The following is a 27,285-nucleotide window of genomic DNA, read 5'->3' on the forward strand; positions in this document are numbered from 1 at the left end:
ACGTTGTCTCCCAAGTTACCAATTCCAGCGTGTTCTCTTAGAAACAGCTGATGGATCACGTCACCTGAGAGACTGGCGTGCTGCAGGCGTAGTGAGACTGGATCAGGGCTGAACAATTATTCTAAATCTTCAAATCGCAGGAGGCACAATATTTGTCAAAGGAGAAATGTGTATCAAAATACCATTTTAATTTAAATATTGTGCTGCAGAGGTGTTCTGGCTTACACATCATACGCAGACGTAAGTATCAAATATCTTTGTTTGGTACAGATCCCTGCAGAAAACATACCATAATTATTTGAATATGTTTTTCAATGAAAATGAGAAAAATTACTGTTTAAGAGATAGCGCTCCAAAAAAGGCACAGTATATGAAATCGTAGGATGATGACGATGACGATGACGATGATGAGCAAAGCTCTGGAGCGACCTGCCCGTGGAGGTCAGGTCAGCCAAATCAGTGATCTCTTGAAGTCCCTTCTTAAGACATACTTTTATCGACGAGCCTTTCCGGATTTTACTTGAATTTTGTTTGTTTTACTTCTTTAGAATTAATTTAAAATAATTTTATGTCGTTAGAGTTCTTTTAAATTAATTTAATATATTAGTTAAATGAATCGTTATTTTAATATCTGCCTTTGATTTTATGACCTGTTTGTTTTGCTTTGCTGCCTTTGGAAAGCACTTTGTAACTTCGATTTTGAAAAGTGTTTTATAAATAAAGGTTATTATTATTATATTGGAAATGCCTGCGTGTTGTTTTGTCAGATGAAACTTTTTGGTTTCATGACACTGGCATCTCGCCGGAACTACTTATTCTACGTCCGGAACCCGCCAGAACTCCGACCAGGGGACTCAGTGACTCAGACACACTTGGTGTCCAAAAATCCGAACTATCCTTTTAAATAATTGAGGTTTTCAGGCTGTTTCAGACAAAATCAGAAAGGAAAGACCGACTCTCTTGCCAATGTTGTAATGGGCTTTTTTCCTGACGTTTTATCAACCACACAATGAACCAGTGAATCAGAAAAATGATCAATTATGAAAGAAATCATTAGTTGAACCAAACAGAACTAATCCTTTACAGACAGTGTGAGCCTGAGGACCAGAAAGGTTTGGAGAGGTGAGTTTCTTTGAACATTTCTAGCCAGGAGTGACTGGGCAGGTTATTGCTCATCCCATAATCAATACAGTTAAGTGTTTGCCCTACTGCCCCAATAAAGCTGCTCTCTCTACTGTAAAACAAAGAACTGCTGGGATCTTTGTTGGCGGCTAAACCTTCTCCAACAATTTCTCCCACGCTATAACTGTAGTCCACGTGCACTGTTCAATGTTTACTGCATATGACAATGAAGACTTCCATCCCCCAACGCTGTAAACTGATGACATCATATCTACGAGCCGTGGGCCTCATCAAGCAGCCATAAAGTTTAATAAAGCACAATGAAATGTGATTTTCACATGGTGCCATTCATTTCCATAAGCCCTGCCTTCACTAGCCTCCCGTGTCGCCTCGGTGTCTCAGTGGGGTTGTAGGAAGTGGGGCTCGTGCAGGAGCGGAACACTTTCACAGCTCCATTTTCATTTAGTATCATTAGAAATTCAATTCCCAGCAAATGAGTTTTTAGAATTTCACAGCAGTCCCTTAAGATGTTCTTGCATGACCCACTTTTTTGTCTCGAGCAGCACGGGCTTGGTGTTACAGCAGTCGCCACAGTTCACAGCGTGCATGCATGTTCCTAAACCGCTGCGTCTAGAGTCCCAGCGTTCTTGTTTAAGCGTGTTTTTCAGGTCGCTTGCTGAGACTGCCAGGGTCACTGCAGGGGGAACTGGTCATTCGCTTTTAAAACTCCCACGGTGATTCAGCACCGTCATAGCAGCCGGCTATTTTCAGCTTATACATAATGACGTCTGCAACCTGTGTGTCTAACAGACAGGAAATATTAACAATGACACTGCTACCCTGGGAAACAGAACATTTCTACCCTGGAGGCGAGGTTATACCTGTTCCTCTGTGTTCTGATAAAGCCTTAATCCTGCTTAATATGAGGGTGAGTTTTTTTTTAACCTTTGTGTCAACATGAAGTCCTGTCTGCTTCGACTGATTGTTGACTTGAGGTACAAACATATCTCACATCAACAGCTAAGCATGCTGGGATTATGCTCTGTGATTATCCCCATCTGTTAAAAGGCCGATGACAAAAATAGTGTATCTCTCTCGGCTCCCGAGTTAAGTAGGAAGTGAGCGCAGCTGACACTTGTAACTTTAAGCGTGAAATGAACACGCTCACTTTTCTGTCTGTGCAAACAAGGCTTAATAAAGGTGATGGGCTATAAATCTGCTGCTCAACCTTTTTCAATTTCCTGCTTCACTGAGCATCTTATGGAAGCAGGGGACCACCTATCCCCAGGAAATACCCCCACATAGTGACATCACGCGTGTTGTTATGCCGCACATATAAAATATGGAAAGAAATAGTGATTTGGCACTTGGGGATTTGCGACAGTGACCGAAAGCAAATCAAATCACCTCAAAAGAAGCGGACATGGGCCATCAGCTCGAAAGAAAGTTGACTAGTCGTACCCCGGAGGATAGCTCGGACTCCGGGACATTAAGTGAATGATGATTCCCGCAGAAATCGCTCTATTCAGGTCAATGCCACTGTTACCCTTTCAAAGCCCAGGCTTAATGGAGCTAATGAATGCTCCACCATTGAGTTTATGAAGCGTACATCCTTGAAGTAAAGTCCACTGCCCCCAAGTTGATCTTAAACATCATCAGTTGTGAGGCCTGCTGACTCTGACAGGTGGTCCTGCGCTGAGGAGCAGGTGGCCCCTCCCTCTCTTCCCCTCAATGTTGTCAGTCACAGCGACAAAGGTGACATTAGGAGCAGATCCTGCCATGATGGAAAGGGCATCTGCACAGCATGTACTTCTTTTAATAGCCTCTACCCAGATCCGACAGGCAGATAGAGACACGCAAATTTACCCACTTTGGAGTGAGTACACACACGGTCAGATACAGGGTGCCTCTCTGCTCTGCAAACACACTACACACACACACACACACACACACACACACACACCAGTAATTTATGAGTACAAGGTGCCCTCCTGAGAAAAGAGGACAAACAGTTTGTACCTGATGAGAAGCAGTGATAAAAAGTACCACAGGTGGCACACTGCAATTTCCCGTGCCTTAAGAAATTATTCTAGTTGATTACAACTTGGACCATATTTTTTTGTAGTTTTGGTTTTTATTTTCTTGCTGTAATATAAACATTATACTCAAAGGTAATTGCTAAAGCTAAATGAATTGCTAATCTCGGGACACTGCAGAACTACTTCGGCTACTATAAAGATTTGTTTTCAGGTAATCTGTCAATTATTTCTAAATAAAATGTTGAGTTTTATGAGTTATCTAAATTTTCCTAATAAAATAGTGAAAGATGTTCACTATGAACATCAGGCTCAATCTCGGATCCCATCGGCTATAGTCTGACGACGATACAGCCTCTGGGTTCGACGGTGAACATGCCGGGCGTGTAGCCAGCAGTAAGCATAAACAGCTTCCGTTCAAGGTTTCCGTTTCCGCGTGCTGCATTGTTTACAGAAAAAGAAAACATTTTTCTTGTGATTGACTTTAAATAACGGGTCTTAACTTTGCTGAAATTTCAACATCATGATGCAGATTAGTAAAAAGTCAAAATGAAGCTTGGTCAGGTCTGTCCTCAAGAGGAGAAGAAAACTACTTTTAAAGTGCTTGTTTGTTGAACGGAGGTCGGATCGATCTGATGCATTCGAGGAAGTCGGGAAATCTGAATGCTGAACAGCGTCAAGGGAATTCATCTAAAGTTGAATTTTAGACCTAGAACGGATTGTGAGCTGAACTTGCTGCAGATGTCTGTTTATAGAGATTAATAAGAAGCTAAATCATCACCAGATGATGCTGATGGCCTGCTTCTGCTCTCCACTTTTGTCTTGTTTTTCCGCAGCCTGCTGATAGGTCAATATTACTCAGACTACAAGCCTATTACAAAGGGAAACCAGAACACTTCCCATCCCTAAAATCCACGTCCCTGCCTACAGAGTCTACATTTCTATGTAGAATCTGTGAATAGAGATAACCAAGTGCTTGATTCAATGTCTTTTACGTCTTACAGCCTGTTTATTGCCTTGTCAGACTTCTTTTAAGCTTGTGACCTTGTACTCAAGATCTTAAAGACTACTACAAGACAATATGTGGACAATAATAAAAATAACACCCAACATGCACCTCTCAAATATTAGGAATTTCATCCATTTTTTCGGCTGCTACTTGGACATCTTTTAGTGTGACGTGTCCACAGAAAGACGGAACGGTGGACGTGCCGAATCCTTCACCTCCTCGCTGTGAAAATAACAGCGTGCTTTGAGGAAATGTGAAATGGCTGATGTGCTGGAAAGCTCAAGAAGAGAAACTGTGCGAGCCTGCACCGCAGAACAAAATGGTCTCCCCAGAGTAACACTACAGACACCAGCAATCACTTCCTCCTCTTGTTCTTCCTGTCGTCATACTTCAGACGTGCCGCTGTTGAAAACATGCTGTGGGCTGTTATGGATGTCTTTTCATCCTCCTTTCTGTGCTAATTGAGACGGAATCTGTGGGTAAATAGGTTCATTTGGTCGGGCTAGGCTTTTAACTCCGGTTAATGCACAGAGCTTTTTGTCTGAAACGTAATAGGGGAAAAATAGTCAGCGACTCGAGGGAGAAGTGACAAAACTCCTGTCATGGAAAGTCAAGACTTCCTTGAAAACAATTGCTTCACTTTTCTTTGCTTTGCTGAATTTGTCACATTTGTACCTCCAACACAGCCAGAGGTGATAAAAACCCAGAACATCTAACGCTGGGAATGACTGCTTTTTGAGTAGTTTAACCCTGAAACAACAAACATTTTCTGAGTCAAGTTAATTATGAAATTTGTATCAAACATAATTCATTTAGTATGGTGATTAATACCGCCAGACCTATTCCAGCAGCTCATATTAATGAAATGTGATAATAATGAGCACCGAGTTGAGCCCTAGAGAGCCTTTTTTTTTTCCTATCGCGTAGAAAAACACCACAATTAATAAATAATGGATGGTGTCATGTATAAGTGATTATTTGTGCATTATTCAAGACTAATAATAGTTCATTCCAGAGGTGTGATGTTTGTTGAGGGCAAATAACAAATTCAGCTGCTAAATTTCTATGAATATTTGATAGGAGCTGAGCGGTGTCAATTATTCATGTTTACTGTATGACATCTTGACATGAAAGCCCGGACAGAGCGAGCAGTGTTCCTCCGTACTGCACCAAGTTAAACCAAAGACTTAGAAAATATGTTTTAGTAACAACTAAATTAACATTAATAGATCTGTCATATCTACAAAGAGGAAGCAGAATATTTGAAAGAACAACCTTGAGGACTATTTTTAAGATTTATTTCAGGATAAGACTGATGATATTTTAAAAATATTTCTTATGAAGAAATTTCCTGAAAAGAGCAAAGAAACAATCAGTTTCCTATAGGCCAAAATCCTATATCACGATATAGGATTTTTCATATCTCAATAATGATATATATCACCATATATCATGTTTTCTGGTAATTTAACAATTACTTAGTCCATATGAAATAACCACATGTTAAAGCCCATTTTTGGAGAATCCTGAGTGAATTAAAGACTAAATTAAAAAGTACTGAGTTTGTGAGTCCTTTTCGGTCCACGTTACAGCGTCTCCCTCTTTGGTTCACGCCAGGTTCACTCCCACATGCAAAGATTAGAATGTAAAGCGTTGTCTAAATTGCGTAAAAATAGCCGCAAAGCAGTTCAGCCACTGGTTTTGTGACATCACGATAGAGCCTGCTTTTAAACTGCAGTGTACCAAGGACAGGCTGAACAACACGTTTTCAGATTGGCAGGTTTGAGACGTCACAAACCTAAGGAGCCAATCCCGTTAATGGACGGGGTGACGCTATGCATATCATTATGTGTAACCTATGGCAACCACTTCAGCGATGTGCGAGCCAGCTGAAACCGTCATCGTAATTTTGGCAAACTCACTGCTGACTACTAACGTTAACGTTACTACTACTGATTACAACATATCAAGCTGGCTAAGTTTCAACAGGTTGCCACTAAACGATGGCAGATATGTGTTTTGCTTACATGACAGAGGGGGCGGTTGAAAATTCCATCGTGGGCGGGGACTATGCAGATTCAGGAATTTTAATGAGGGAGAAGGAGGAGATGCCTTGGGATTTTTTTTAAAAAAGTAATTAAACTTATTTTGCAGAGAAAACATATCAGACACAATTTATTATTTCAAGCAGAACATTTTATATGTCTGAAAACATGACTGGAGCTGGTCTTTAAAAGCAAAACATTGAGGACTTGAGGAAGATTTATTTAAGAATAAGACTCTTGATCTCAAGAACTCAAGACTTTTAGGACCTCTGAAGTGAAAAAAATCAGACCTGTAACTGATAAGATTTTGTCCCAGGTTGCTCTATTATTAAGGATTTTTCTTGAAGCTGTTTTATTACAGAAATTAAATAAAACCTTTGACTAAATCAGTCAAATATTCTGTCATTGTCTTATCCATTTTTTGTGAAAATAATTTGCATGAGACCCCCTGAAAGATCCCAAAGCGCCCCCGCTTCAAGAGCTACAAGTTTATTGATAGAACGTATTCCTCTGTGCCATACACCTCCATTGTTACTATCAAACTACTAAAGCTCCTACACACCGTGCTCCACCTAAAGGAGCGTTAAGCTGTCTCATTAGACCTTTCCCCAAGAAGTCAGGGGTGTGCAGAAAGTTTGATTGACATCTCTCTAACTCCCCAATTACTTTTGGGTTTAGAAAAAAATGCTCATGTCGGCGTTTGAGTGGCATTATCTGGAATTTATGACAGGATCTCAACTTGGTGAAAGGAACTCAGTGTCAAAACCATCAATACAGCTGCAAAGCCTCCTCTGCTCATACTTACATGCTGTTTCTATGCATTTGTACGGATTCAACAAAGTGTTCTGAAGACACAACAGCAAAAGCTGCAAATGTAGGCTTTTGGAATCAGATGGTAGAAAGGCTCGTATTTGTGTTACCGTCTTACCAGCATTACTACAACCAACTTCTACCTGAATACAGGTCTTATCAGCCAAAATCAAGGACACCAGTGTGGGTGTGTAGCTATGAGGAATGATTCCCTTTTTTTATTATGAATACTGTTGTTCTGTTAATGTGAATTCAACATACACTGTCCTTGTTAGTGTTAGGTAAAAACTACAGTACCCAGTGGTTTAAAGTAAATACTGAGCCTCTCTTTTCATTTGTGACCTGTGAACTAACCATCACTAGCAACTGTCACCATCAAGTTCAAATGAATTCAACGTGATACGGTATTTGTTCGAATTATATCTAACACTAACCTCCCAGAGCGAGTGTGTGCGTGCACGTGCAGTGTGTATCCGGTTCCGGAGCAGCATGGGAGCAGAGAGTTTAGTTACAGTTTAGGCTGTTTGTGCATACGACTCCTCAAGACTAAAGTTGGCTCCTGTGTCTTGCTTGCTGCATGCTGCTGGAGTATTAAAGTGACGGGAGTTAGCCCCGAAGCTAGCTACAGCTTCAGCCCTGGAGCAGAACAACAATAATACCCCTTTCCCACCTAAATTTAGCGTGTTGACGCAGGTTCTTTAGACCCGGGAAGACACGCTAATAAATGCAGAATGTCTCCCTTTTCCCATTGCCAGCAAAGTATACTCCTTTCTGTCTCTTTTCTGCTTTCTAAACAGTGATGATGTTACGGTGGTTAGGTCTTTATTGTATCTATTACTCATTCAGTCTGTGTATAAAACTTGCCGCAGACAAATTTAGAACGATGTTCAAGCGCTGTTCGGACGGAGACGGGTAGAATTTGTAGCTGAGATGACGAGGAGTCGCAGAAGTTACCGACGGAGCATAGCATCGCGTTGAGAGGGGTAGGAGATGAATGCAGATTGTAACCTTTCCCATTAAGCAGAAACGCCGGGTGTTAGTGAGTGTTTTGACCAGGGGTAAATCAGCTTAAGTTTCCCCTGTGCGTTCTAACTACAGTCGGGACACTGAAGCAGGAAAGGTTAACATTGGCTTGGCTCGTTTGTTTCCTCCATTTGCGTATTATCGCCATCTGTTGGAATACAAGGCACACTACTTTAAACTTTCTTTTAAAGAGCCTTCTGGGTCTCTGGAAAGCAGATCACCAGAACACCATTTTGTTTTCGATTGTGACAGCCCCACTAGCAACTAATGAGCTCCGAGCAAGGTACCACGGATAGCACAGGTAAGTCAGAAAATACTGGGATAGAAACTAAAGCATTGTTGGTTTTGGTATTTCACTGGATTTGTTAACAAATCCCGGATGAGCAGAACATCAGACTCTGGGAATTTGTGGAAATCATAAAGTAAAAACGCAGATGCAGTTGATAAAAAAAGGGTCTGTACAAAAATGACCATCATATTTTCACACTTTAGTCCCAATACACGTAGTCTGGTCCAATTCCTCCCTGTGTTACAAAGCACAATTTAGCCCCCAAAGGACCAGCTGAGAAAACACCAGCAAACCAAGGACATCCGCACACGCCGGCCTATTGGGAGGTTGATGAAATGGTTATACTATAGATTGAAACATCATCCACACATGAGCTAAAACACATTTCCATATTCCATTCCTGGAGAGAGAGAGAAAAAAAACCCCACATTTGAATGAGGCAGGAATACGTGGCGCACAAGAGGAATGGAATAATCTAAGCTCAGTGACCATACAACCTTTGGAAAATAATAAGGTGAGTGGAGCTGTAGGTAGGCAGGGAGGGAGATTTGTAAGATTTTATCACATGATGGCAAAGACATATTAATCATAGTCCGGGAACACATGAGCACAGCGGTAAGGAAAGAACTCGGGAAAGGTTAATATGTGGAAACGGGTGTAATAATGTTCGGCGTTGGAATACTAAAATGGTGCGTTCAATGTGCAGCAAAGCAATCACTGCACTTTGCCACATGTCATTGTACATAAGGCACTGCTATGCAGATACTACAGACAAAGAAATATGATTTAAAAAAAAGAACATAGTCTGCCAAACAGCATGAGTTTAACAATAAAAACAGGATTGTTTGTGTGTGGGAAGCTGAGCCGGTTAAAGCTGTCAGTTTGAATCTGACTCAGCCTCTCTGCGTGTCATACCCTTTGTCCGATATATTTCCTGTGTTCCTGTATAGAGAAATAAACTCAAAAATGTTCTTAATCATCACCAACATCCCACACTTAAGGCTAATAATCCCCTGCAAAACCTCTTTAGACACAGAGGGAAGACAAAGTGTTAACTATTTTCAGCTCCATTTATGACTCATTTTTTCTGACCTTGATAATGACAATAAAGAGCCACTGTGGAAGGAACAAAAGCAAAGCTGGCGCTAAATAAAACCAAACTTGAGTGATTCAGCTCAGCGTCTTTTTGACAGTCCGGCGGGCTACAAGCTTCACATCTCTGTTTCAAATGCAAAATCAAAGAAACTGTGTACTCATCAGCAGGCTACAGAGCCGGCTATCTCCCTCATTGTCTCGCGGCGTGGATGTCTTGGCAGCTGGCCCTGGTACTCATGGTGCCATTGCTCCCCGCTAATGAATGCAGACACAAATTCAAAGGTCATATTGGAAAGTAGCGACATAACTCAAGCGCTCACTTCTGAAGATGCGCAATATTGCTGACAAAGACAGAAAGGAGGCGCTGAGGAGAGCAAGGAGAGAGATCACATGGAAGAAGTATGTTTTCATCAGGGGAACTATATCAGCGCTTGATCTTATAAACTCGCCAATTTTATGCATTTCTCCGCCTTTCATTTGAACAGAGGAGACTGTGGTATCTTTATATGATCAAGGATGTTTAACACAGATGTCTAAAATTTCATTCCGTTTGATCGGTGGGCTTTTCAACTCCGCTGTTTTCATTTCACTGGAAAATAAAAAAAAAGGGAAAATTCATCCACTTTCATGTTGTTTCAAGTGGAATCATAAGAGGACCGGACCTTCACCGTCTCGGCTCGCACAGCGGCAGCTTAAATTCCTTCCAATCATGCAGGTTTGCAGCATTTCGACCGACACACCGGCTCAAATGTAACCACTTAGCAGCTCTGAATCATCTGAATCGGCGGGGGGGGGGGGGGCTTGTACAGTCTGTCAGTCAGGATCCAGAACCGTTCCGCGTGAAGGAACTTATTCTTCAAATTCATTCATGTAACACCCTATTATCTAAACGGCCCTGTTTTCTTAAACATTATTCTTACCTCCGAGCTTCGTATATTTGCAAACAAATTCCTGAAAAGTAATAGTTTTAGACATCTGCTGAGCTCACCATCAATGCAAATCTCAGCCTCACAGCATCGGCATAGCAATTTCCCCCTCTTTTTTTTTCTGCGGTGAAAAGGTGTTGTAATAAGCATGTCGCTGGTTCAGAATAACAATCCTAGCCTTCCAACACGGTATTGTGCAACATCAATCAGGACTGTGGGTACTAATGGAGCTTCAGTGGCCATCAGAGGAGGGCAGCCCACTGATAGATGAGGGAACACGGCACAAACAACCCCGTGCATACACAGAAAAACACAAACACACTCCCATCAGTCTGCACGCAAGTAATGATAATGTCTTATGAGAGGCATAGACGATCCACCCACAACACCGAGATTCAAAGATATGGACAACACAGGAGTAATAAAATGTGAGACAGAATAAACAAATATCTTCCTACTGTTTTATTACACTGAAACATTACTGGCAGCCTTAGGAAGGGAGACTATTTAATTAGAGCCCTATTAATCACAGTAATTGGTCATTCTGCATCCCAGGAGTCCAACTGGCCAATAGCTGTTAACCTTCTGTCTCCATCCCGGCTGTTGTCCCCCTAACTATTAATATACTGGTGGGCATCATTTCCGAATGACTCCTGGGAAGAAATTTCATTGGTTCTCAATGAGGGGTTGATTATCTCCAACTGTTTATTCATGCGAGGTGGATTACTCCTCAAGAGTCTTTTGAATTGGTATCTCGTACAAACACACACGCTTTGTTTAGCCGAGAACGCGAGCATCGCTTGGATTACACCTACAACAAAGCCGCATCTAACATTGAAGAGAGAAATGTCACGGAATAATTAGGTCGCCGTGTGTTTATACCACCTTGTTTTGTTAGATTACTGCAACATTATGTAAACTGTTGGGTTGGAACAACACCGGCGTGGCCTTTATCAAGTACTAGACCTAGTGAAATGGGTTTTCATATTGTAGAGCAAGAGTTCACATTATTCGGGACTTAATATGGTGTGACTGTTGACTGGGTGTTCTGCATGTTGCCAAAGCTGTACATACAGCTGGTGCCCCCTGCAGACCAGGAAATAACTGGTAAACCAGGCCATCTGTCAGGAAGAGAGCAGCAAACTCAGACCAGAAGAGCCACCAAGGCCAAAAGGGTCAGCAGCAGGGAGGAGAACTCGGGCCAGAGACGGGTCCTGATGGCATTCACAGGAACACAGCACTAGGAATGCCCTCTAGCAGTAACCATTCGAAATCACAAGTTGGCAAGACCCTGAGTTTATCTTTCCTTCTTTAGCTGCTTCGTTGTACACAGAGCGACGCAGGAGCAACATCATGACCGGCTTTTCAAATGGATTCTCAAAATCCCACTTCAATATTCATTGACAAGGTTTTTACCGTGAGCCAATTAAGGAGGTCTCCTCTTCTCAAACACTAACAGACCCAGTTATTAAAACTGGCAGTTCAATGCTAAAAATGAGTTTCTCCCACTCTTTGGGGGCGTTGGGGAGCTGTGAGATGAGCTTCCGTAAATGTTAGCTCAGTTTATTTTCCTGATAACTGAAGATCTAGATGTACAATTCTTTAAATCCGTAATCTGGTTACATGATATCAGTAAAAACCAATTTGGAAAAACGAATAAAAGTTAAAATGTCAGCCATCCAGCCGACAGCCGGCACTTTATACAGGTAATTGGGACCAATATGTTTTTGTGCTTTTATTTATAGCTCCAATGAGGCAACAGTCGGATCATTTCTGTTGACATGGCTATGAGGAATTACATTTTAAAGCTGAAGTCACCGGTTCTTCGTAGGCTGTATTGTACCGGCTAACTCGGAAGGCATTTAGTACATATTTTTAAGCAGGGCGCACCTTGATTGATAATGCATTTAGTGCATTAAATTACACATTTAAAGTGATAATCCCGAAGATTTTCATTTTAATAAATGTTCAGTCACTATCTATCGCTGAATGAGGTAACACAATGGTGATTGAGCCTATAGCCCACTGATGAAAGCCTTTTTGCAGTATTACAGCCTGGGTGTCTGTGGTGACTTTCGCGAAACAAAATCACAAGTGGCGCCCAGTTTGTGACACGTTTTCCATCAGCCAGCAGTGGTTGGTCTGCCAGAGAGGGTAGGCGGAGCTAAGCGGCTGCTTTTCCGGTCTCTGCAAGTGTTGCGAGTAAACAGTAATCTACTATGGCTGAACAAACAAAGAAAAGATCGATGACTACAGATACAACTTCAACAAAAAGTGAAAATCCAAAGAAAAAGAAACAAATTGGACGCTCAGATGAAGGCAAACAGTCTTAAAGGAAAAGCGACCGTCAGCGAGGAAAATCAAGAGTGACAACTGGAGCCAACCGTGGACGTCACACATGCAACACTGTCTGGATATCTGGGAAGTGTGCTCCCGCAATTACTGTTTATCGCCATCGGTGCTGCCAAAGAGAACGAAACAGATCTTTAAGATTACTACTTTAAATTAATACATTTTTAAAAAATCTACAACTCCTCAAAATTAAAGAACAAAATGTTGTTTTCTAAAAACCCTCCAGAACAAAAAATATATAATGAACAAAAATATAAAAAACACTTTTGTTTTTTGCTCCTATTAAGTTGACCAATTTATCTTTCAACAGGAAACAACAACAGACAGCAATGTTTTGCTGATAATTACAACCACTCCAATCGTCGCCGTCTGCAGATTTTGCGGCTCCATAATAACGCTACAAAGTTTCCCCTTTTTGTCCCGACAGTCAGACTTCATATGGCTGCGGCGGCTCTTGTGCATAAACATAAGCTGTTTTTGAGCGTTTGCTGACACGACCGATGCTGCGACAGCCTAAATATGTTAAACTGAAAGATTACAAGGCTTGCACTTCAGAAGATTGAATAGAAAAATGCAACTCAAGTGACATAATAATTCTGCCATTTTTCAAGTCACTGCCCTCGTATTAGTCATCCAGCAGTTGAGCTGTTTGTGTCACTGATTCCTGTCCCCGTCCACTTCATCATTCCATTCTTTTAATTACTTGTGTGAATATTCATGCAAGATCATAACAAGAGCAATCTTCTGATATAGCTGATGCATTATGAGTCAGATGTTTAGAACCCAATGAGTAAAGGGTACTAAAACAGCTTAATCAAGTGCTCTTGCTAAGGGCCATAATTGTACTCTGTTTATTTGCCACGGCGCTCTCCTCCTCTCTCCCCCCCCCTCCTTTGAGTTCCTGTTATCTCAAGTATTTACACTGCAGCATTGCTGTGCAAGCGATTAATTAAAATGCTGTCGCTTTTAGTCCAAAACAACACAGCCATCAAGACGGCTCGGTTGGAATTGATTTATAGAGCTCTGCTTCTGGTGCTTTAGTTTTGAGTTTTAGCTATGAGAAGCTGTGTGTATGATTATTACTGTATAGAAACACGTCACTTCTCACTGATGAAAGTACATCTTACACAGTCCCTTTCAAAATTATTTGCACGATAAGCAAAGCTGAACTAGAAAGAATTGATGTAAACAAACAGAATCAGGAAATACTAGAAACTTGTCGAGTGTCTGTGTCTTAAAAAGCGTATCAATTAATCAGGGCAGGAATATTCCCATTGAGCTACAAAATCTCATCTACAAGAGAGTCTTGGCCAAGACAGCAGCATAAAAAAGTTTTTGTTTACAACTGAAAGATAGTAGGGATAGACCGATTATCGGCCGGGCCGATATTCGGCATTTTGACGCATATCGGCATCGGCCTATATATCTAACTTTTTTTTTTTTTATCCGATGGCCAATAAGAGTGCAGAGTGCTGGAGAGGAGAAAAAGTTCATTTCTTTGCAAATTGTATTTAACTTTGTTTTATTTACTTAATAAAACTTCAGGAAGTTATTTCTTTCTTTCTTTGAATTTTCAGTTAACTTCATAAGAGATGCTGCTGACCCCGGGAACTCCCTGCGCTTTTTGTTTGTTTGTTTAATAAACATATGCTTAAAGGCATTTAAAAAAAGTTAAGTGTTGGAGTTTGTATTATTCAAAATTTTGACGCCAATATTTTCACTTTTTGCAAATGAATATCGGCTTCAAATATCGGTTATCGGCCTCCTTGACTACTTATAATCGGTATCAGTATCGGCCCTGAAAAAAACCTATCGGTCTATCTCTAAAAGATAGTATTTTGATAGATTTCAGGCAGCATGGTTGCAGAGCTAGACCTTTCACTCCTCACAAGCATACATGACGCGGAGATGAGGAAGTGACGATAACATACTTCTCTACCATAACATTAATTACATACTGAGCCCACAGCCAGCTTGTACAAATAATGTGTGTGGATCGCATACAGCTATTGCTTTTAGTTTAATTGCACTCCATAGCTGACTCAATAAAAAGCTTGAGGAGAAAATGTTCCTGACTGCCTTTGTTTGACAAAAGCCGTGTTGAGCTTAAAGCCAATATACAATTTAACTCTACTAGAGACCCGGTTTGAAGTGAGCACAAAGGAAACAAGCCAAAAGAATGGCAGCAACCTTTCTAAACCCATCAATCCATCTCACATGCAGCAGCAGGCTGCAGAGTTAGCACTGTGAGGGAAAAAAACACAGCCCTATTATTTATTTCAATGACAGCACAGTTTTCAGTCCGAGCGCCTGACAGCCATCAGCTCTGCGGCAGAACTTTTAACCTGAGCGTATTAAAAATCCCACAAACTCACAATCGTCTTTGAAAGGTTGTGTGGCGTTCAAAAGCAGCATGACCATCAGTACATGCAGTTAATGGGTGGAGTTGAATGAAGTACAAACATAAAGCAAAGGCCGGGAGCACAGCAGTCTACATGCAAGGCAACAATCATGTCCACATCCCTACAGCAACACAATGTTAGCCTCTATTAGAGGCTGTTCAGACCTGGTATCAACATGTGGTTTTCGTGATCCGATCACAAGTGGACAACCCCGAGCCTGCAGTTCACATCTGGCTTTAACAAGCCCCTCGTATGCGTCTTCAGTGACCACTTGTGATCGGATCTCACTTTCCCGCTCTGTATGCAAATAAACACGAAGGCTCAGTCTCCGTCATTAGACTTCTCATATGATAATATAAAACATCATATGAAAGAAAGTGTGACGCAGACTCGCAGCACACAGAGGGGGAGAGCTGCCGCGCACGAGCACAGAGGGAGGGAGCAGGTGGACTAGAGTGACGACGTGATATAAAACTTAGTTTGATCATAAAGCCTGATGCTCCTCCTCAGCTCTGTGTTCATCAAATATATGATACACAGCAGACTGGAGTGTCTGTTAACAGTGACAGACAAACAGACAGAACACACAGATCCACATTATGAAGCATCGGTCTCCTCCTCGCACTGCATTATTAAAAACTTTGATGATCTGCACGCGGGTTATAGCTCCTGCTCGTGTCATTCACGGCATGTGATGTGAAGGTGTAGTTTATAGTTTATGCTAACTGTGCGCGAAAATTCGGGACAGATCGAGACTGCTACTAAGCCAGGAGCAGAGCATGAAACACAAATCTGTCTCCTCTTCACCACGCTGCATGATTAAAAACTCTGATTAACTTCATGTGGATCACTTGATTTTTAAACTGTGATAAACTGCTCCTGGATTAAATCTCCAACCCGCGCCGTCTCTCTCCCTCTTAAGTCCGGGATCGTCCTGTATTAAAAAATTAAATTCTCTCTCTCAATGAATAAATACAGACACAATCTGTCAGTATTTCCGTGCACACTCCGCTCTCATTCATAAACTATGTTTACACAGCTGGAGTGACATGAGAAAAAAATTTTAAAACGATTTTTAAGAGACACAGCGGAGAAATGTTAAATCAGACAGGAATAAAAGGAGAGGTCTCCCCGTCGGATCTGAATTAGGATTACAATGAGGTTACAGGAAACCTCAACAAAAGATGACGACAACTTGTAATACCCCATGCAAGTTATTCCTCACATCCATACACAACAGCATAAAATCTCTTGATACACATGGCAAATAAACACACAAAAAAGGCAGAAATATCCTCAGGCACTAGAAGAAAGTACTTTTCATCATTTCACATTGATAGCAGTTACATAGACTTTGCAGAAAGTCTATGTGCAGTGATAGGCCACTGCAAACAAGCAGATAAGTGGGATGCCAAAAAAAAACAGCTACTGAACAGAGACAAGACTTGGGGACAAAATGTATTAGCTCAGCCTTCAAGCACTTACCTTAGCCTGGCATTTGTTTGGGAAGAGTCAACCACGGAGTCCCATAGCGTCTGAGACAGTTGAAACATCCAGTTGTTTCTTGAAAAAGCTGCCCTGAAGAGATATTAGTCGACAGTTATCAAATTTACTTTCTTATTAATTAGAGATTATTACATGACAAGCAGATTTAGCTAATTTAACAGACGAAAATTGAGCAAACTAGGGAAGCAGGAAGTGTTTTGACAGCACTTAACCTGCTGTTTATTCATGTAGGTTATTTGTTAATTTACTTTAGCCACTTGAACACATATCACAAGCTTTAAAGGTGATGTGACAAACGTATTATGTTGCTTAATGAACTTACACATCCAGCAGGTAGTATAGCATTTCATATGAGCAATGCCCCTGCCTTCCTGGCAAGTCAACTTACCTTTTAGCTCTGTTTTTAGCCTCTATCAACTCTTTGGGACATGTCTGCCTTTTTAGCTGCTAAATGCTCCAATGTGTTCACCAGTTGCTTTCTGCAGTTTAGTGCTGAGCAGCTAGCATCACGTTGTGTTTTAGAGTTTTGTCTGACAGCAGCTGTCTGCTTCCGCCGAAAATTGCGCCACGAGAGTGGTGGGAATTGACAACACAGTTATTTTAGGGACTTGTCAGTTAAACTATGAGCTGAAACTTGCTGTATAACTCCGTGACAGCGAGTGATAGGGGGCGTTTCAGCCGCGTTTTCCAGTTGTCCATCTCACGCGTTCCTGGCGGAGGGATACACTCATTTGTCTCACTGACTGAACTCGCTGCAGCCTCCTTTTATGTTAAATTCTGTTGGCCTACTTTGTATGGAGCCCCAAAAGTGACAAAGAAGTTGGAAAACAGAATGAGCAATTTGAAGTTAGCCTAGATAGAGCAAAAACAAAGAAATAAATGAAATTATTAAATTAAATTAAATTAAATTAGTCAGGGCTGCTGGCTGACAAGTCTTATACTTAAAATCCTTCAGGCTATATTTGTGTTTTCTCTTTTAATACCACCTTTCAAGACTTCGAAATGACCTTTAAATTGTGCCAGTATGTTTTACAATAAATATTAGGCTATTTCTGCCTGGATTATTTAAACACAGGGCTTAGGTCGGCCTATTGCATGGAAGTTGTATAGTAGGTAACAAAAGCACTTTTGTTAAAATTAGGTAAATATTATGCTTGGGGTTTTTTGTGTAAGGAAATACTTAAATTGCTATTGTATCATATGAGTGGATATTGGCAAGGAAATAAATTACATAAAATCTACATAAGATGTCCTACAGTGCAGCTTTTTGTATTGTGTGTGAAAGAATAATTCAAATCTTTTAAAGTGTTTTTTTTTTCTCAAATTTGTTGCAGTTGTAATTATTTTAATTCAAATTCCCAAACACTTACCTTTGAGGGAATTTATCCTCACTGACCACTTTCTCTTACATACAGTATGTTTCATAAGATAGATAACTGTGCAAAGTTTTTGAAGGAAAAAGTTCTAATTAAAAAAGCTAAATCTCATGTAAGCATCCGAGCACTGACTTTACAGTGTCTCATTACTTGAATTTTATATTATGTCTACTGTCATTTCCTGTAGGCTAAAGCTTTGAGTTCATTTTCACCGTATATGGAATTGGATTTGGAAAAAAAACAAAAAAACAGACAGGACCATAACAGATGCCTTCTCATCTAATGTTGCAGAACAACGGTAGGTGTAGCAGTACTCCAGGGAATTCAGTTCTTTTTCATTTCTGTTCCTTAACTCGAATAACAGATTTTATTGCCCTCATAACTACAGAAGGAGACTTAGCTCATTATGGTCCATAATCCAATCTGTGAGCTCCCTGAATCGACAGTGCAATGACATATCAATATTGTCCTTGGAAGAGAGACAAGGAGGAAATGCAGCATTATGGTGCAGAGAAAATGTTAACAAAACCACTGTGAGAGGGAAAATAACAACATTAGTGGCTGTAAGTGAGCACCAGCTGGGAATACTAGGTACAAGGTTGTTGCAATGTTTCCTCTGTACTCAGTAAGTTGGACTGGTCCGCTCCTGCATAAACATTTCCAGAACTGTTATGTAAGTATGATTAATGTTAAACACTCTGAATGTCATTAAGTAAAAAGCTCTGTTGTTAGATAAAGCTTTTAGTACAAAATGTACTTTAAAGAGCTGAAACAGGAGGCAAAAATCCAACCAGCTGCAAAGGAAAAAGTACAAATGAAAGACTGTGTTGTCGTGTACATCCAATCAACATACAGCATAAGTTTATTCGGGGTTATCCTGAGGCTCTGTCTGCAAAAATACACAATGCATTCAAAATATTAAAAGACAAATCATGCTGACCAAGACACCGTACACTCTGGATAAACTCAGAAATATATGGAGATGTTCTGCCAAGCTGCAGGCACTGTCGGAAGCATTAACTTTTTATTGTCCTGTGACATATATGCTTATATATTCATCTCACTGTCAGGGGCTTTAGAGAACATTCATCAGAGTGAGCAGTTACCAACAGCCCCGGTACACCCGTAGCAGAATCTAACATAATCTGTCTTGATGTGGAGAAAGATGTTTTGTAAGCAGATTGCGTTTTTATTAAAAAATTTCAACACTCACATCCTGCCTTCTTGCTTTTTTGGATCAAATGATGCCAGATGCTTTAGCTGTCAAGTGCCCCATCCCACAGCAACATAAACACATTGAGACATTTATAGTCACTCCTCTCACCTGCCAACTGGCTAAATCCCACCAGCTTTTAATTCATGGTGTCGATTATGGGTTTTTTAATACTGCTGAATGGAATTAATTGTAATGAACACCCATTTGATGTTTTTTTGCACGACAGTCATTCAATTAAGCCCCAAGAGCTGGGTCAAAAGCCTGCTATTTGCTTAACTGAAGTTACCCTTTATTTTGAAGGAATTTTCCAATAGTTTCTTTGTTTGTTTTCTGAGTATTTACTTGCTAATAGTTGATTTAATTGCTCCAAACAAACGATAGCTTTCTGAAACACATTTCAGCACTGCCCAGTACCCACATCCTTGAACAATGACAAGCTTTCAGAGAGGACAGAATTAAAATTCAAAGGCAAGGCGGTTCATTTTAGTTCCAGGAACCGCTGTGTGAAAAACACTTGACTGATTTTAATCACATTCTTATTTATTTCAGCTTAGAGCTCGGCTTGACTTTTTAAAAGCCAGTGATTTTCACTGGGTTCTCATAGTGCAACAGCACCATCTAGCAGGTCTCTCTAGGTACTAGCTTTGCTCACTGAACCCATTAGATATTCCCTCTAAAAGCCCTGCCTTAACAGCAGCGATGGAATAGCAAGCATCTGTTTGCAGAAAAGGTTTTTAGTAAGAGTACTTTATCTCCCTGTCTGCTATACACTCCATTGAGTCAGGATTATGGTTGTCTGTATGTGTCTGCACTGTTCAGTAATAAAAGTGGAAAAGCAGGAGGAGTGAGTCATGGCATATGATTGACATTTGGTAAATACAACAAAATCTCTGTCTTGGAGTTATTTCAGGATTCTGCTCAGGAACAGAAACAAGAGCGTAAACAACATTTGCATTAAAGTGGCATGTATCCATGAGAGTGATGACCTCGCATAGGAGTCATGATGCACATATTTCAACTGTGTTCAGTATGTTTGTAATAAAAACATTTGAAATTGAAATACAGAACACATTACAAACACAGTACAAACATCGAACAGAGCAGAGATGGTCTCAAATAGCAGAGTTACCAAGCATAAGCATATTTACTCTAGAACATGATACATTTGTAGAAGAGTACTAATGCACATTTCTGACCATGACCATCAATGACCATTTTTGCTGAACTCCATAAGCTAATTAAATAAAGTGCAACATTTAGACAGACAGTGTACAGCATTACAATTCTATTGTTTTGACCCTTTGATCCGGGGTGTGAACTATATTGATTACAGAAACAGCTGAGTCAGGAACCGTTCTGCTCACCATTACCTTCATTTTTCATATTCAAGTCCATTAGAGTGAAATGTTGGAGTTATGTTGATACTTTTACTTAAAGCAACAACGGTAGATACGTGGTTTGGGAGTTAGAACAGAAGATAATCTGCCCATTGAATATAAAGACAGAAGGCGATTAGCTTGCTTAGTTAGCATTGGAAGTGGAAACAGCTAGCTTAGCTATTAATTGGTCTGAAACAGTGACCTCAAAACAAGATGGTAGATTGATATTACAGCAATGTATCTATCTCATGACTATTAGCTTAAACACACAACATTTGATGTGTTCATTGGTGAGATTTATACCTTTGGACAGAGCTAGGCTAGCTGTTTGACTGTTCCGGTTTCCAGTCTTTTAGCTAGGCTACACTAAGCTAATGTGCCCTAGCTGTAGTTTTAACAGACAGATATGAGAGTGGTATTGATATTTTCATCTGTCTTTCACCAAGAAAGTGAATTAGCATGTGTTCCAAAATGTTAAACTACAACTTAAAGGATAAATTACATGTAGCCTACATTTGACAACTTTCTAGCATATTTCCAACCTTTAGAAATATCTCACAATTTACAGATGATGATGGATGGATGAATGGCTGATATTTTTCTGTCAATCTAGCTACTATGTCCAAGCTCAAGAATGAAGGTTTATACACAATAACTTATGTAGGCTACTTCAAAGATTGTCGTAAAACAGCTATTATAATAGCAACATAGCATTTGATGCTCCATCAAATAAAACGGTGCGTTTCTTCACTAGTTTCCAATCAAAGTTAAGATTGCCTTTGTGTTGTGCTTAACCTGTTTTACACAAAAAGCAAAGTCCACACAGTGCCCCTAACTCCAACATATCAATAGTTCCAGGCTTTTCTCTCCCTCTGTTCGCTGTAATGAAGCCATTTATATTGCTGACAAATGTGATCATCCTTTCTTTCTCCCTGTCTCTTTTATCAGCTCCACTCACAGCTGCTGCTCAGTGTGTGTCTCTTTGACCATCATTAAAAATGTATAGCATCTCTCCAAACAGTGTCCTGACAAGCCACCCATGCTCATTGGATATCCGTCATTAAAATTTAGCGATGGGGGCAGAGCGTGGCCCGGGAAGGTATCAGGTTCCTCATTCAGGCTGTGAATGAATTTTTCAAAGTCCTATTACCGCTACAGGCACCGCTGCTGATGTCTCAAGGCTGTGACACAGCCGTTGTCTGCCTCTGCTGCTATTGTAGCTGAGGTGTGACAAAAGCTGAATCAACAATAACAACATGAGTCTCTGGGCGGCTTTACTGATTCATTTACTACTGCTTGTTGACAAGGCTGATTCTAAAAAAGGTGAGTCGCTATTTGTTATTCTGATGCAGCTAAGCTTAAATTTGATGGAGGTACTTTATCTTGAAGGTACTGTATATACAGAGAGAGCTGGATTTCAATTGCTCAATGTCAGCTGTTAATAGACTTTCAGGTTGCTGGAAAATAAATAAGTAAGTAAGGAAGGGCCATAGCTTTTTCTTTGTATCGTTTTCCTTGGAGCTTAAATGAACTATTTTCTTGCAATTACAAGGTGTCAAATGTGGAGGGATCCTCTCTGCTCCCTCTGGCAATATCTCCAGTCCAAACTTCCCAGGCCTGTATCCCTACAACATTGACTGCTCCTGGCTAATAGTGGTAGCAGAGGGTTCCTCCGTCCTCCTTACCTTTCACCATTTTGAACTGGAGTACCATGCCAACTGTGCGTACGACTACATCAAGATCTACAACGGCGTATCTGAGGATGAGGGCAACCTCCTTGGGATATTTTGTGGCGACATCTCCCCGCCACAGTTCACCTCTTCTTGGAATGTCATGTCGATCATCTTCCACTCAGACCGCCATGTGGCCCACAGGGGATTCAGTGTTGGCTATAGAAAAGGTAACTCATTAGATATGATGCAATGTGACAGGGATATGTTGGCTAACTGCCCAAAACTTGAGTTGATGTTTTCTGGCAATATTGTAACTCATGGCCTTCAGCAAACATTTCTTGATCTTAATCTCACCAGAGAACTCACCAAAACAATATAAACAAGACTGAAACTTGCTGCAGCCATGCTACTGGCTCCTTGTGACTGTTCTTAGGCACAGCAGCGCTTTGAGCTAAATACTCGCAAAATCTTTCTATTATGTTAACATGATCATTATCTGAGTTTCTGACCTAGCTGACCTGATGACGGCGCTAGATCAGAGGGATGGTTCACTGGATTTAAGAAGTTGAAGTTCATCCTCAGGGGAACAAAAAGTGTGTAACAAACTTCACAGCAATACATCCAGTTGTTTTAAAGTAATAATCTCTTAATGTCTGTTAAGTCACTATCTATTGTCGAATGAGGTAACACAATGGTGATTGAGCCTACGGCCCACTGATGAAAGCTTTCGCATCTGCAGTATTATGGACTGGGCGTCTGGTGCGACTTTCACCGAAAAAATCAGAAGCGGCGCCCAGTTAGTGACGTCATCCAGCAGTGGTTGGTCTGCCAGAGAGGGTAGGCGGAGCTAAGCAGCTGCTTTTCCGGTCTCTGCAAGTGTTTCAAGTAAACAGTAATCTACTATGGCTGAACAAACAAAGAAAAGGTTGATGAGTACTGAAACAACTTCAAAAATTAGTGAAAATCCAAAGAAAAAGAAACAAATTCGACGCTCAGATGAAGGTAAACAGTCTGAAAAGGAAAGCGACCGTCAGCGAGGAAAATCAAGAGTTACAACAGGAGCCAACCGTGGACGTCACACATGCGACACTGTCTGGATATCTGGGAAGTGTGCTCCCGCAATTACAATTAATCGCCATAGGTGCCACCAAATAGAACATAACTGAGATCTTTGAGATTACAACTTGAATATTTCTGTAAGTGTCAGTCTCCATGTGGTAGTAGAGAAAGTAACAGGATCACCAAAATAATAAGGATTCATCCTCTTGGGACCTTGAATACCTGTACCAAATTTCATAGCACTCTATTATTCTATGAATAAATCACTGAGTCAGGGAATCACCAAAGTCATTATCCTCTGAGGACCATGAATGTGTTTACCAAACTTCACAGTAATCCATCCAATACTTGTTCGGATATTGATGTAAACAACAAATATGTTAATCTCATGGTGGTCCAAGAGGGAGTAAGGGAACATCAAAATAATAAGGGGTCATCCTCTAGGGACCTTGAATGTAAGGATTCTTCCTTGGTGGGCCATAAATGCTTGTACAAAATGGCAATCCATCAATAGCATTATAAGGCGCATCTAAATAAGCTTTCTATCCTCCCTAGATATGTGTGGTGGAGTGCTGACTGGTCTATCAGGTGTCATCTCCAGTCCAGGCTACCCTCAGGAGTACAGCAACAATGCAGACTGCTCCTGGGCCATCCACGTGTCCAACACCAGTGTGGTCACCTTGGTCTTCTTGGACTTCCAGCTGGAGAACAATGAGGGATGTAATTTTGACTTTGTCGCCCTGTTTGATGGCCCGACAGTCACCCACCGCCACCTGGGCAAATACTGCGGGGCAGATGAACCCCCAAACATAGTCACGACCTCCAACCAGCTTCTGGTAGTCTTCAAGTCTGACTTCAACATCGGCGGACGTGGGTTCAAGGCCTACTATTACTCAGGTAGGTTTGGTGTGATAAGATGCCAATGCAATTTAAAGTCCTCCAAGTGGTTGTCTCCCTTGACATGTTTAGGCGTTACAGCAGGAAATGAAAACAAAAAATGACGATCAATAATGTCACATACAATGACGCTGTCAGGAATTACATAAATCATCCTTTATTTGGAAGAAATCCTATTCATCTGCCCATTCACAACAGAAAATCTACCATGAAATCTGTAGGACACTCTTGAGCTATACATTTGCTGACGGCTATAAATGTGTTTTAAAAAACTGAGTTGGACAAAGTCGGACAGGGGGAAACAATGGGATCAATGATTCGGCTGATGTATGTGGTGAAAAGAAAAAGAAGAGATTATCTAACACTGAAAGTTTGAAACGAGGCACATGAAAGATCTAGAACATGACACAAAAGGTGCTGTCATCTGATGAAATGAAAATTGAACACTTCTCACGGATCACTATCTCTGAGCAGAACAGGGCTCTATTCTTGTCTGACACCTTCCCTACCACATACAAGAGGAAAAAAAGGCCTAAAAGAAAAAGTCCTTGACTGGTCTAGCCGGAGCATGGACTTGAATTCAATTGCAGAATAGCTTTGAGACAGCTGAGCAAAGACTGTCCTCATTAGACCTTGTTCAGCATAAACCAAGAGGATTCAGATCTACTTTATATCCATTTCTAATTCAATTGGCCACATCACAAAGATTGTAAGAATGATAATCAGTAAAATCTGATGCTTTGAAAGAAATGGTTTTTGCTTTTTTCTTTGCATAGAGTTAGATAAAAAAAAAAGATTGCTACGACTAACAGCTAGCTAGCTAAGCATTAAGACTGGAAACATGGGTAAAGAGCTAGCACAGCTCTGTCCGAAGTTGATCAGATCTTCATAAAGCAGCCTAACTACCACATTTTATCTTGTTAAAGTGTTTCAAAAAAGAGACTATTTGCCATGTCATTGACCTGGTGCAGTAACCAGGCTAGCACTTTCCCTCCATTTGCAGTTCCTATGCTAGGCTAAGCTAACCAACTGCTGACTTTACAGCACAAATGAGAGTGGTATCAACCTTCTCATCCAACTTTACTGCAGTAACCTAATATTGTACATAAAGTAGACTACAGTAACTTATCTGAATTGCATTTAAACAGGAGAATGCCAGCAGGTCCTGTCAGCTGTAAGTGGCAACTTTAGCAGCCCCCATTTCCCAAACATCTACCCAAACAACATCAACTGCCACTGGAGCATCACTCTTGCAGCTGGATACCGCATCAAACTCTTCTTCCCCGTCATGGACCTGGAGGACCGCAACAGTCTGTCAGACGAGTGCGACTACGACTCTGTTGCAGTGTATGACGGTGACAGTCAGACAGACACCATGCTGGGGCGCTGGTGTGGCAGAGAAAAACCTCCCTTTCTAGTCTCGAAGGGCAACAAGTTGCTGGTGGTACTCAGCACGGACAGAAATGAAGCTCATAGAGGGTTCACTGCTTCTTATCTTGGAGGTAAATGCTTAAGTAGGCAACATATGGAAGCCCTTTTACACCAGTTAAAGAACAAAATATATGAAAACTTAGCAATAAATTGGTTGGTATTAATTCTAAAATAAAATGTCATTATTATGAGACAAAAGTCATAATCTCATAATAAGTTGGCCTTATGAGAAAAGAGAAAGGAAATAAAATGTCTCATATTTTGATTTTTCATCTCATAAACTTAACTTTTGTCATAATTTTGACTTGATATTTTTTTATCTCATATTTTCAACCTTTAATCTCATAATTAACTTTTTTTTTGCCATGACATCAACTTTTTAGCTTGTAATTAGCGACGCGTTTTACATCACCCAGCAGTGGTTGGTCTGCCAGAGAGGGTAGGCGGAGCTAAGCGGCTGCTTTTTCATTCTCTGCAAGTGTTGCGAGTAAACAGTAATCTACTATGGCTGAGCAAACGAAGAAAAGATCAATGATGACAGATACAACTTCAACAATAAGTGAAAATCCAAAGAAAAAGAAACAAATTCGACGCTCAGATGAAGGCAAACAGTCTCCTGCAATTAATGTTTTTCGCCACAGGTGCCGCCAAAGACAACAATCAAGTCTTGCTCAGCTTCAACCAAATATCATAAATATGACTTTTTATCTCCTAATTTCAAGTGTTTATCTTATAATTATAACTTTGGATCACAGAATTGTGACGATGCTTCTGTTTATTTTGACATTCTATCTCATAACTGACTTTGTATCTTATAGTTTAAACTTTTTATCTCACGGTTACGACTTAACATGAGGCTACTTCAATAATTCAAGCAAACTTTTCATTTTATTTTTATTCCTTTAGTGGTCTAAATGGGCTTCCATAGAATCTCATTTATTTTTAGAATAAAATAAATTGTAATTTTAATTGCACGTCATTTTAATCTATGCTGCTCTTTAAAAAAATTTAAACTGTGCCTTTTTCCATCCCAATCCAAGTGGTGCCTGTGAACGTAAGCTGCACAAGATCCGAATTCACCATATTGATACCGCTGCAGTCATTGCCTCAGCTGGACCGTGAGAGAATCTATCTGGGAAACCCGACATGTGCAGCGCAGTTAACGGCAACCTCTTACAAAATACTCGCTCAGTTTGTCAACTGCGGTACAGCCAGCCAGGTGACGTCACACAGCCTCATATTACTTACTGGTACACCATAATAAGCAATGATTTACTATAATTTAGCTGTTAAAGACATTGATTTGTTACTTACAGCTATTGTTCCCTTACAGAAACATCGGAACATCACCATGCTGGTAAACAAACTCTACATTGATTTCTCTGATGGGAAGCAGCTCAATGTGCAGGAATATAAGGTGCAGTGTGATGCCCTGCGGAAGATAGCATCAGTGTCCATCATTTCAGCTGAGGAGCGTCGTCTGGAGGAGCAGGCCCAGCAAACTGACAACATCAGTAATGGCGATACAGGTGGCCCGGAAGCAGAGCCGCACGACCTGAGCGATATCGTCTTCATCAGCATCTGTGTTCTGGCTGTTATTCTCATGGTGATAGCTATTGTTTGGCTGGTGCTGCTTTAG

At 40.7% G+C, this 27,285-nt stretch overlaps 1 protein-coding gene across 1 annotated transcript; it reads left to right on the top strand.

Moving 5' to 3' along the window:
• Positions 1-398: 398 nt before the first annotated feature.
• On the top strand, positions 399-27,285 carry cdcp2 (CUB domain containing protein 2). Its single transcript, XM_069684747.1, has 6 exons — positions 399-441; positions 22,139-22,486; positions 23,874-24,215; positions 25,364-25,717; positions 26,687-26,865; positions 26,980-27,285. Exons 1-6 carry the CDS (start codon positions 399-401, stop codon positions 27,283-27,285), a joined length of 1,572 nt encoding a protein of 523 aa, XP_069540848.1.

Source organism: Semicossyphus pulcher, unplaced genomic scaffold (assembly GCF_022749685.1).
Source record: "Semicossyphus pulcher isolate SPU_LCO1_2020_fin unplaced genomic scaffold, fSemPul1.0.p SCAF_7, whole genome shotgun sequence".
In the NCBI taxonomy this organism is placed as follows: domain Eukaryota; kingdom Metazoa; phylum Chordata; class Actinopteri; order Labriformes; family Labridae; genus Semicossyphus; species Semicossyphus pulcher.